The 12412-nt window shown below is 40.3% G+C and overlaps 1 protein-coding gene across 1 annotated transcript in view; it reads right to left on the bottom strand.

Moving 5' to 3' along the window:
* Positions 1 to 12412, bottom strand: part of bcr (BCR activator of RhoGEF and GTPase) — a 110786-nt gene that overhangs the window by 30548 nt on the left and 67826 nt on the right. Inside the window, exons 3-4 of the mRNA XM_084745503.1 lie at positions 9094 to 9198; positions 7664 to 7849 (exon numbers count right to left, since the gene is read on the bottom strand). Coding sequence (XP_084601629.1) covers positions 7664 to 7849; positions 9094 to 9198 — 291 coding nt within the window. The remainder of the gene's footprint in view (positions 1 to 7663; positions 7850 to 9093; positions 9199 to 12412) is intronic.

The raw sequence follows: 12412 nt of genomic DNA, 5'->3' as shown, positions 1-12412 counted from the left end.
AACTTTCAAAAATATAATTGCAACAGTGGGTTGAATAATGATGAGACGGACGATTCAGCCCAGTCAGCTGTGTCTCGGAAACTGTGTGTGACTCGCAGAGGGAAGACACGGCTCACGGTCACAACAACAGCGTGTAACCGCCGCGCTCCTTCCTCGCAGCCGGGCCCGTTGCCGTGGCAACCAGCGAGACCTGCACTGTGCCGGGGTTGAGTAATTAATGATTGGTGTAACGGAGGCTATGAAAGCACATTTAGGAAGCTGGATGGCTGAATAAAACTCACACCAAACGCTGCCTGCCAGCGCTGCGATCCATCTCGACGGCGAACAAAAGGACAATCAATTCTCCTGAACAAAAGCCAAAGGAGGAGGAGAGAGTACAGTGGAGACGCGCTTTGTGTGTGATGTCGAGAGCCTTACACACACACACATGCTCTTACACACTTCTAAAAAGAATACCAAAAACCCCAGAAATTCTTACCTGAGTGCAATGAACATGAATTATTACCTTTCAGGCTTCTCATGACTTCACATATATATTTCAGACCTTTTAGCCTAAAACTGACCTCATTCACTCCCCCCTCACATCCTATATTCAGGCATGATCCTCTGACATGCCCTGATCTTTGCGGTCATGAGCGGGTCTGATCATGTTATCGCTGGAAGATACAGCTCATGTTTGGTGGTAGATCTTAAAAAAAAGTTTAAAAATAATGCAGGGCTGCATGCCACCATGAAAAACCACAGCAAACACACAAGTGAAATTAGTACCTCTTTTGTTCACAAATAATTGTTCTGAGCTGTGTTTTTCAAATAGTCACAGATGAATTTCAGGCAGTAAAATTGTTCCTAAAGTGGATATATATAATGTTTTGCAGATACAGTACATCTGCACACTAGGAAGAAGTGAAAAGGAGGAAGGCGAGGAGTAAAGTAATTTTCACAATCCTGCAATCCTGTGTCCTGCCCTGGGCCACACAATCTGCACCACAGCGGAGGCCATTCAGAGCGTGACAGTTTGACTGTGGAGAGAACAGAGAGCCTGAATGTCTGCCAGCCACATCCACACTACGCCGTGAAGGCTTACCGAGCGTACGGCTGCAGCTACACCATCATAGCAGAAAATGGCTTTGGGTGATGAAAGAAACTGCTTGTGTGTTTGGATTTCTCAGTTTGGGATTTGTCGCGTGTGTGAGAGTCTGTGTGTAATCCACAGCGGAAAACAACATTAAGAAAACAGCCTCATGACAGACTACGGCCATTACACCAGAAGGCTGGATTTAGCCACTTGGTTTGTGAGGGAGTTCTAACAGACTGAAATATTTTCTTACACGGGAAAGAAGCACTGCTTTGTCTACAGTGTCATGTTGATATGAATAGACACTGAAAGGTTAAGACCCTTCATTTGGCAGTAAATTAAAGAGCAGCCATGTCAGCAGTGCAGTGCTTTGAGGTCAACGCTAACACCAGCATGCTAACACGCACGCTAAATATAAGTTACTATTGCTATATGTTGTGCAATTAAGTTTTAATCTGTTAATGAGCATATATTTTGTGGCTGATAATAATACAGGTTATATATTTATGACTTATCAAACAGTTACAAAGTGCTTTACAAGGCAGATAAAAGAACAGAGCTTCATGAAACAGAAGCAGGATTTCTTCTATTTCATCGTCAAGAATGGGCTTTATTTCATCAGCTATGAACTTGGTCTGCAAACTACAGGTGATCTCACAAGATGTTAGTGTCACTTCCTGTATATTCTTTGAGAGCGGCTAGAAACTGTCTGACTTGACTACAGCTTTTTGTCTCCAACTCCTGCTGCTGCCGTCTGGTCTCGTCTACCTTCCAAGCGAGGCGCAGTTCATCTTGAACACGCCTAATTAAACTAGTATCAGCTGGGGACTGTAAATAAAGATAGACACCGCGTCTCCACTTCCACCCACTGGACAAAATTTAAGTCAAAATATCGCGGATGCAAGGGCAGCCATCTTATGCTGGTTGACATCATTTGGAGCCAGAGTCTGCGCAGTAGTGATCAGGGCTGGAGTTGCAGTATCGAGGTCCCGCCCATACACCCAGCCGACTCAATCGCGAGCTGTCAATCTTTACATAAAACCTCCTTTTATAGCAAAAGAGAAAGAAAGAAAAATGAACACTTGAACATACATCATACATGACAGAAATCACATTTAGTTGATGTTTACTTTGATGTTTTAGTTTGGCCCAGGTCCAATCTGCTAACATGGAGGGGGCGGGGTTAATGAACTAAAGATACTGCAGGCAGCAACCAGGAAGTGACCCAGATATGTTTTGGCTTCACTTTGGGGAGCCGTCATGTTGTCCATCTTTCAAAGTTGGGGATCTCCATTAATTTGTTAGATTTCCTGAGGTCGTCTACAATCTTAATCCTGTGTGAATCTGCCATGTCTGTAATTTTTAAGTAAAAAAATCAATCGCAAATTACATCCCATATTTCACAAAAGATCCTGTGATAATATTAGTCTTGTGCGAATCAGCATCTTTGTGATTTAGAGTCATTTTCTTTTACATCTGTTTCCTGTTGTCAACCACTAAACAAGTCTGAAATTTGATCGCTGTTGATGATATATTGAACAACAGTCAACAGCTGTGCTGTGAGTTTGACTATATTGATGTTTAAAATGACTGATGACGACAGAGACAGTTAGTTGCAACAAAAGGTTGTCATACTCAAGTAGCACCACAAAGCATCTGTTACTGTTGTTCTAAATGAGCAGCAAATGTGTATTTATGCTCGTAACACATGCAGAAAGTGGGCAAAACAACTCTAAACTGTATTATTAATGTGGGTGCTGAAGAACAGATGCTCAGCTTCAAAACACTGATGCTACACGGAGCCTGGACATCATATCTGGGGGACAAAGTCGGTAAATTCATGTGAAATACAGACTTTGAATGTGCCACATGAAACACATGACACTGGAGGGTAATTTTTAGATCACGAGGTCCCCTGGACTACTGATACTTTTCCTAATCAATCACATTTCAGCAAAGGAGAGCAACTGTCAGTGAGTCAAACAAACACCCTTATAACCACAATATAGTCTGTTTAGATGATATACACCGTTTTAGTGCAGAAGGCATGATTATGTCACAGTGTTATCTGGAGGCAAAACAAAGGAGAAACTGGGGAAAAGTAGTAGACCATGTAACCAAGCAAAACTGTCATCTTGCTGTGTTGTTGTGTGCCAGAATTTAAATAGGAATGGCTCAAAATTTATGCTTTGCAATGGCCAGTCGCTGACAGCCAATATATTTGTTGCAGAAAAATTGCCCATTATTGAAGAAAAAACATATTTAATAAATAATAAATAATAATAAACTAATTAGGGTATTGTTGGAGTGGAAGAAAAAAGATTATTGTGATTCTTTTTTTTTTTTTTTTTGCGATACTTGGCACTTAGTCCATTAGCTCAATGCTAACACATAGTAGGAATTTACACTGACACACTGACGGAAATTAGCATCACGATTGCGATAACAGAATCTTACCAAACGGATCCACTTGACTTTACATGCTTACCATCACGTCACACATCACTAACTCACTCTTAAACTTAAAACTAAAAATTCACAGTTTTAAAGTTCAGTTTCCTATGTGAAAAAAAGATAATTCAAAGGCTTTTTGCACTGTGTGCAGTTTTCAAGGGTTCTATTCATTTTGGCTTAACATTTTATTTAATTTCTCTTTTTTTACTTTGGCACTGGCTTGATGAGCAGGAACAGTTAAAGTTTACTTCAAAACTTATTTCATTTACTACTTTTATATACAGTATAAAAATGATGTTGCTGAAATAAAACTCAAAGCAAAACTCAGTGTGCTTTGTTTTCAGAAATATGACTCATATTGTACAGTGTTTAAAGCAACCAAAAATCGCAGTAAATCATAATACTGAATCACAGTACTTGTAAAATCACACTACCTAAGAAGTGTAATACATATACATAGCAGACATGAACCATTCTTTGACACTGACTGAATACACTCATTCACAGTTTCCACCTCAGAGACACATCACTTATGAATTCTTCAACAGAGTGAAGAACGATTTGTAGGTTGGCTGTGCGGGACCAAATGAAAGATCAGGAGGTATTCTTGTTCTCCTTCTATAAATTCACAGAATCAGGCTTTTTTGGCCGTCAACCTCTGAAGAGCAACATTCAAAGCCAGTTTATCAGTTCGCCTGTCTGTCTTTATGGTGTAAAACCTTCACTTCACGGCAGCGTATGAAGTGCGTGTTCAGGAAGAGCAGAAGCACGAGTGTGATTTAGCCCTATTTCCAGCCTTCAAACACTTCTCTTTGACACTCATGCTCATAACCTGTCAGTGACGCTTTGCCTCTTCCTCTTTTCTCCCGGTCTCTCTCCTTCCTTGTTCTGATGTTTCATGATTCCTAAGCCCGTCTGCTCCCCGCACACATTTCAGAGTCATGGTGAGACAGCTCTATCAGAGTTGCAGCCGCCTAAATCTACTTTCCAACCCGACTATCATCCTCCCTCCCCCATTCCCAGCCTGTATCACCTCCTCTGCTCTCATCTAATCTCTCCCTCCCTCTCCTCTCCCCCTCCTAACGGAATGGCTGTCATGTAGCATTTTCCCTTTTTTTTCCCTTTTTGGAGGCTCAGCGTCTTCTCCTCCTCCTGACTTCTATTAACTACTGTCTGGAGAGAGGGAGGGGACGGGCCAGTGTGTGTGTGTGTGTGTGTGTGTGTGTGTGTGTGTGTGTGTGTGTGTGTGTGTGTTTGTGTGTGTGTAAATGCACTAGTGTATGTGTACAGTGTAAACGTGTGTGTGTACATGTTATGGAGTGACAAAGACAGCAGATTATCAACGCAGTGTGTGAAAAAACTGTCTCTCTCAGGCTGACGTAATGTTTGAGGCCTAACAAAGAAAACAGGTAAATGTCTGTCCAGTCTTTGCAAATATTCTCTCCATCTTAAAACTCAAGCGCATAAGACAAGCTCAAGATTGAAGTTTCCTGTTTTGATGTCTCCTGGTGGACTTGTAGTGTCGGCAGGTCCGAAACAGTCACTAATTTAAAAGAATGTAGTCAGTAACCTGATCCAAGTGTCACAATATTAAAGTAATGTAAATTTAATGAGTCTCAGTGTTTTATGTTTGTTGTTAGGTTTATTAATTGTTGGTCCAGACATTCCTTCCTTTGTTATATGTGAATGAACATTTAGTTTAATGGTAATTATGTATGTTAATTTATGTTTTGTTTTATGTTAACTGACATAAATTTATTCTGGGGCTTGTGTTTTCACCCACACACTGTCCCGGTCACTTCCTGGTTAAATGACCCACTGAACATGCGCAGTAGGGTTTCCCCCCCTTTGCCCCCACCTACAAGTTCCCAACCCAGCCTGTGGACCTCACATTGTGATGAGATAACAGACTTTTAAATAGCTTATTCCGGCTCAAGGAAGGTTTTACAAATTTAAAAACCCCCTGTATTAAAAAATCCTGATAGAAAGTCATAACTGACGTTGTTTGCAGTTTGAGGTGTCCTGTCATAAGTTTTGAAGACATCTCTTTTATAGTGGTGGGCTTTGGGGAAAAGGCTTTTTGGGCGGGTGAGGAATTTTTTGCTGTATTACCACGGCCACTGGGAAAATTGGTGGCGAGGCTGAGTGGCAATGCCCTTTCTAGTTTTATTATAAATCAGTGGTTTTATCTGTGTAGCCAATAATAGCAGTTGGTGAATGTTGCTAACATACTGTGTTAGCAAATGTTATGTCCTGATGAGATATTTTAACAGCTGAAGGCAGGACGGTCATTGTGCTGTAATGTTGCTTTTCTTTTCTTATTTAAAGACAGAAAATATTGAAATTTCAACCCAGGAAGCATTTTTTCACTAAGACCAGAGTGGTGTTGTGAGACTTATGAACTATTGTCTGAACGGTGCACATGTATATATCATTCTTTATATCAATTTTCATTAAATGTATTTTAAAATTTCAATCCTGCTAATAACGCCCATTTTTTACCAAATATATCTGTAATCTGATTACATCTTTTTCAGTTACTCTAATGGAATATAGTTATCTTTTTTGTGTCCTAATTATGTAATTGCATAACCTGTAATCTGTTACTCCCCAAGCCTCAGTGTCAGGCTACTAACTCAAACTCTGTAGGCCTGTTCAGTTTCTACCCCGCATCAGAGCCATGATGTCATCTTTTTGTTGAGGCTGAGTGAGGTAGTTCTGTTGGATGAGAGGCGAATGTTTTTTAGGAAGGATAAAATCATTTAAGCAGGCTTTTAAAGAAACTGGATTTTGGCATGTGCCTTCTTGACAGTAAAAGTTACAAATTACAAACCTAATTTCTTAGCTTGGAGCCTCCTGACATAACATAATAGTCTGTATTCTGTCTGTCTGTGTTCATGGTTTTACACCGTGAACACAGACAGCGTGATTAACCAGCTTTGAATCTCACTCTTCAGAGGTGGAGAACCAAACACTGTAAACAGTATACAATCGCTCTGCTCGGTATTTATTTTTTAACTTCACATCAGAGCAATGATGTCATCTTTTTTCGAGGGTGAGTATGACTTGGATGGGAGGCGAATGTCACTGAGAGCAGTTTCTAGGCAGGAAAAATATGTAAGTCAAATGAGAAACCATTTGATAAAAACTGTCGTGTGCCTCCTTGACAATAAAAGATACAAATTAAAACCTAATTTCTTATCTTAGCCCCAAGAGGAGCCTCCTGAGATACGTTAATAGGAGTGTGAGTGTGTGTGTGTGTGTGTGTGAGAGAGAGAGAGAGAGAGAGAGAGAGAGAGAGAGAGAGAGAGAGAGAGAGAGAGAGAGAGAGAGAGAGAGAGAGACTCCTATTTATAGCAGCTTCTTCGAGACACAAAGCACACAGAGCAGTGATGGCCTCAGCTGCCTGAGGCAGAAAGACGGCATTGTGAAACATGGCTGCACCTCCCTCTGTGTGTGTGTGCGTGTGTGTGTGTGTGCGTGCATATGTGTGTGTGTTAGAGCAAGAGTGAGTCTAAGTGTGAGACGGAGAGACAGGGAGAGTGAGGGAGACAGTAGTGGGAGAGGAGCAGTATTTGGGAGAGAATTAACAAACGATTCATTGTGGGTTAATTGACCCATTGTGAAAATGATTAAATAGACCCAGTGTACATTTGGCCCCAACATCCTTGGCAGAAACTACTGGAGGGCCAAGAGAGAGTAAGAGCGAGCGTCTGTTGAGGAGGAAACAGGAAGAAAAGCATGATTCAGATTCAATTTGTCGACTTTTAAAATGATAAAGAAGAGCATCGCTTCAAAAATCTAATCTACATTTTGTTTTATTGGTTTATTAAATTATGCTGACAGATTCCGCTTCTGAGAGCCTCCTAATTCAAGAAACGACATTACTGTGAGTAATGTCACTCCAGCACAGCGGGTTTGCTTTGCGTCCACAAGGTCAGAAAAAGTAGCTGCAGCTGGATGTCTTTCTGATACTGTAAACCCTTTTGGGTGCCCAGCGTTGTCACTTCGATTAAGGGAAACGTTAGGCGGTTACACCCAGGGACGTTTCTGCTGTCACGGGTACAGACAGAAACTACATACTCCAACTGCCCCAACAAGCCCCTTCACCTATCTATTTCTTATTTTCCTCACCAGTTTCTGGAAGAGGTCCCCGACTCTCTGGTGGTGGCTCCACTGCTGAACGCGGGGCAGAAGTCCATCGTAGAACTCCCTGTGGATTTCATAGAGTTCAGGCACTTTGAAGAAGATGGTTTCTATCTGGGCCACAGTGAGCACAGGCTGTGACGTCGTCGCTGCAGCCTTCAGAGGCTTCATGGGCTGAGAGGAGCAAACAGTGGAGATGACAGGTTAAGAAGTGCTTATGCAGGATATCTGTTCTTGTACATAAATTAAAAAAACACATTTGTCCTGTTCTGCTGATACAAAAATCTAACTGCATCTGTAAAGTAGGGCTGACACTTTCTGGTCTGTTAATCAATTAATCCCTGATGTTACTTTCATAGGGAGGAAGTGCTTCTTAATCCTTCATTTTTGTAGGTGGGAGAGACATGTGCAGACCTGATATATAGTTTATTTTCGAGTGACAGGTTAACTTTATTTACTGAACACTTTCTCCAGACTACCTGACACCATGCCAAAGTACCAGCACAAATCACTACTTTGGCCCTGTAATCAGAGGACAGAAGAGATAAGTGGAAAAAAGTTTATTTTTCATGACGACGTGTGTGTGGATTTTACTATACCAGTAGCTTTATCAATGAGGGCTGGCTGGTAACTCAACATTATTAATTAATTATTAATATGCTCAATAATGGATTGATAATGTCAGTAAACTTGAAAGCTGTACAGTAAGTTTTGTCATGTTTTAATGCTGATTTAGTGTTTATTTCGTTTCTTTGTTTGTTTGTTTTTGTTTAGTCAGGCATGACCTCACTGTTTATGTGGCTAATTCCCACTGGGGCTATGTGGATTAATGTTGTAATATTAAGGCACAGTCGAGAGAAACTGTGTGAACATTAAGCCTCATTTGAAGCAAACTAAGTAATGACAAGTTGATACTGCAGCACTAGCTCTCAGTTAGCATTAGCTTTGTTGCCATATGGAAGCTGGTGTCCGGTTCTGCTCTGTGAACCTGGTGTGTGTGTTGCTGCTGTATGTAAATTTACTTGACAGACACCCTGAGGGTAATTAAAGAAAAAGAAAATGGTCAATCATCAGAAATTTATTTGCTTAGCAACATTGTGCAACTTTGATTAGCACCTTTTTAGACAACGCTGATTTAGTTTATCTAGAGATAACATGTAGAATCTTTTTTCTCCATCAACCAATCAATTAGATGCTGCCAAGTACGCTCAACCATATTATTGAACAAGGAACAAAACATTGGCTGCAATAATTAGGGGTTGAGGCTAACCCACATGTAGCATAAGGTAGTGTGAATAGTGTGTCATTGAATAATTGCACACTTATGTCAGAACGTCCATAATTTGCCTAATACATCAGCCTACCTCAATGACGGTATAGTAAAGGTATATGCAGTGATTGCGTGTGTGTGTTCTCACCAGCAGCAGTGCCTCCAGGTGACTGAGGTATGTTTCCTCGGTGGCCAAGATCCCAGACAGGACCCACTTCCTCATCTCCAAACCTTTTTCCAGGTCACATTCAGTCTGTAACAAACACACACAGATGCATATGATAATAAAACACTATCTTGCTTTCCACACCAGAAGGCACACAATAACATTCAAAGCATCAGATGATTCCTTAGATCAGCTGGTAACAAAGGCCTCTAATATGACTTGCTTGTAAGTGTCAGACTGAAATGTTCCTAGTTCTTAGGAGTGCTTTAAACTCTTGCAGCTTTGCTGTTCGTGAGCACCACAGCCTGCAAAATCAAACAGCAACAATTGCACCTTCTAGAAATCCTCCCTGGTTGCCTCCCAGTTCCCCTCAGCCCAGTCAAAGCTCACCGAGGAGCATGGACATGAAAGAAAACAGAGAGACAGAGAGATTCCTCGGGCTGTCTTGTTTAACCACGAACTCTGAAATAACTCAAACAGGCAGGGTCTCCCGTGGGAGAAAGGTTGGCGTATAAATATGTGCCTGTGAGAGAATGCGCACACGCACGCACACACACACAAGCACAGTGAGCCCAGGTTGGGACGTGGAAGCATCAGGTCCCTCAGGCTATGAGGAGGAGGAAGGAGAGAAAACAGGAAGGAAGGGTGAGAGAGAAAGACAAAAAAAGAAGAGGAGAAGAAGAGATGGAGAAGGAGACACTGCAGAATCAGTATAATTAAGAGAGGGGAGAGGGAAGAAACGGCAAAGTATCTGGCAGAGGAGACAAAGATAGAGAGTAGGACTACAACTTTTATATATTTGACAGTGTAGAGAGGGGACGGTCAGGAGCAAAATGTATTTTAGCAAAAAGGACCACCCTAAAAAAAAAATCAATATTATTATAAGTGTACACTGTATTTAGAATATTCACTGCTTTACCTGTCTGTCAGGCAGCCTTTTCCAATGGGAAATTGCTTTTATATATGTTAAATATCACTCTCTCCAAACCAATCAAACTCCTTAATCAAAATCAATCATTTTACCCTGCAGAACACATGAGCTGCTGGTCCACCGCAAGAATGCATTTCAACTGATCTTAATGTTTTTCAGTGGCCCTTTTTAAGTTGCTAAAATATGTTTTGTTGCTGACCCTGTCCACAGCAGTACATTGCTTAAGTCCCACACATTACATAATCAGAACTATCTCTTTAACACGTGTAGCTTGACACAGACATCCGTGTCATGTGTGAATGAGTGACAGAGTAGATGTGGCAGAAAATTTGGATGTCTGTGGGTGTACATGCATTTATTTAAATGACAGGGTAAATTGGGCCTGAAACCTGTTTCTAAGGCCAGAGCACTAGCAGATGTTAGCACAGGTCTGAGGGGACTGTAACAACCCAGAAGATTATGAAATGGTCCAGGATTATTATGGACTCAGTTACATAGAAGTCTATAATCAGCACTATTACTGCAGGGCTAGACTATTGATCAGCCTGTTAGTCAAAAACATGATTTAAAGGCATCAAATAGATCCTGCACACCATAAATTTAGATTTCATTTCAACAAGTTGACTTGGAATTACTGCACACAATTTAAAAGAGAATCAACATTTACACAAATCAGCTTTAAAGAAGACAGATGTGTGCAGGATTTAAAGATGGCATTATGTTATTTAGTAACTGTACAGCCTTTTCATGTAAATAAAATATTGCATGCATTTTTATATTTTTATGTTTTACAATATTTTTCCATATGTTACAGTCAAATTTGTATTTTCTATTTGTGCTTCTTGACTGGAAGTACCTGCTAGTATCCTATACTATGTTTACTGTTAGTCACCAAAATCACTGAGGCAAATTCCTCATATATGTAAACCTACTTGCCAATAAATGTGATCCTAATTCTGATTGCTGATTATTTTCTTGATTAATCAATTAATAATTTTGTCTATAAAGAGTTTTTTTTATCTTCAGATGTCCTGTTTTGTCCAACTTACAGTCTAAAAGCTCATAAAAACTGAGAAAAGCAACAAATATTCACTGACAAGATCTGACAAGATGGATTTTTCAAAAACTCCCTGACAAAGGCTTGATACTGAAATGCAACAGCGATGTTGTTTTAAGGTCTAACAAGACCCTACCTTGCCAATAAAGGCATTTCACTTGAAGACTGCCTTTGAGTTTTTTGTGATTTTTGTGTACACACGTGTCCCTAATCAAAGAGCACCTCAAACACACTCATTTTGAGTCCAGGCAGTGCTCCTACTCAAACACTTTTTGGAACCAGGGAATGTTTTGCTTGAAAAAAATAACACAATTTAAATCATTTTTCTGTGGAAAAACTAACTGGCTAATTGTTGTAGCCCTACTTTTTATGAATATATTTTGGAGAAATTAAACACAAGTGTACAAGTACAAAGGTACAATGTTTAACTTATATGCATTTTCTCCTCTTCTACATCTGAATTTTGATCATATGTTCAATAGTTAATACACTGACTATCTACAGCCTCAACCAAAAAATGACTGATGATGATGGGCTAGTTGCCCCATGGACTCATCAAAGAATGCATGAATAATAGAATAAAAACTTGACTCTGAAGTGTATGCATGTGTGCGGATGTGCTCCATGATTGTGAGAAGGACGTGAGCTGATGTAAGGTATAGCCTATGGTTTTGACAGGGGTCATGACGTTAGACTGGCAGATTAGTGGTGACTGGAAAGCTGCCTTGGCACTGGGCACTCAGTGTGCTATGTGCCCCATGGGAGAACAAAGCCTTCTTTCCCTGTTTTAAGATGAAGCCACTGACAGAACATTAAATAGGCTGAAGTCCCTTTTTATATACAGTCTGTAGCTGAAGTGACAGGCTGCAGAAACACTGCACGAGCACAAGACAAGCACAATATTGTAGTAACAACCAGCGATAACTGTCAGACATCTGTCAATGTAAAGCTCAGCCCATTATCCTGAAAATAAAAGCCCACTGCTCTAAAAATGCACACTCTGGCATTGAAGTTCAGTTATTGCCCACCAGACTCAACTTGGTGAACATTTGGCATTAATTTGAACTCTAATTAACATGAAACGAAACAATAACAAAAGTTACTCCACCATGATACCATGTCTGTTGTTGTCAGAGAAGCCTTGTTTCCTTAATCGCTGATGACATATTATGGTCATTTTATGTTATTTTATGTTATGTTTTATGTTATTTTATGGTCATTAACTAGAAACTAAAGCTGTCAGATAAATGTAGTGGAGTAAAAAGTACAATATTTTCCTCTGCGATGTAATAAAGTAGATGTAGAAAGTGTGT

The sequence above is a fragment of the Lutjanus erythropterus genome, chromosome 20 (genome assembly GCF_056507025.1).
Source record: "Lutjanus erythropterus isolate fLutEry1 chromosome 20, fLutEry1.hap2, whole genome shotgun sequence".
Classification (NCBI taxonomy): Eukaryota; Metazoa; Chordata; class Actinopteri; order Lutjaniformes; family Lutjanidae; genus Lutjanus; species Lutjanus erythropterus.
Note: the sequence above shows the minus strand (reverse complement) of the source record. Positions and strands in the feature narration are given on the sequence as shown.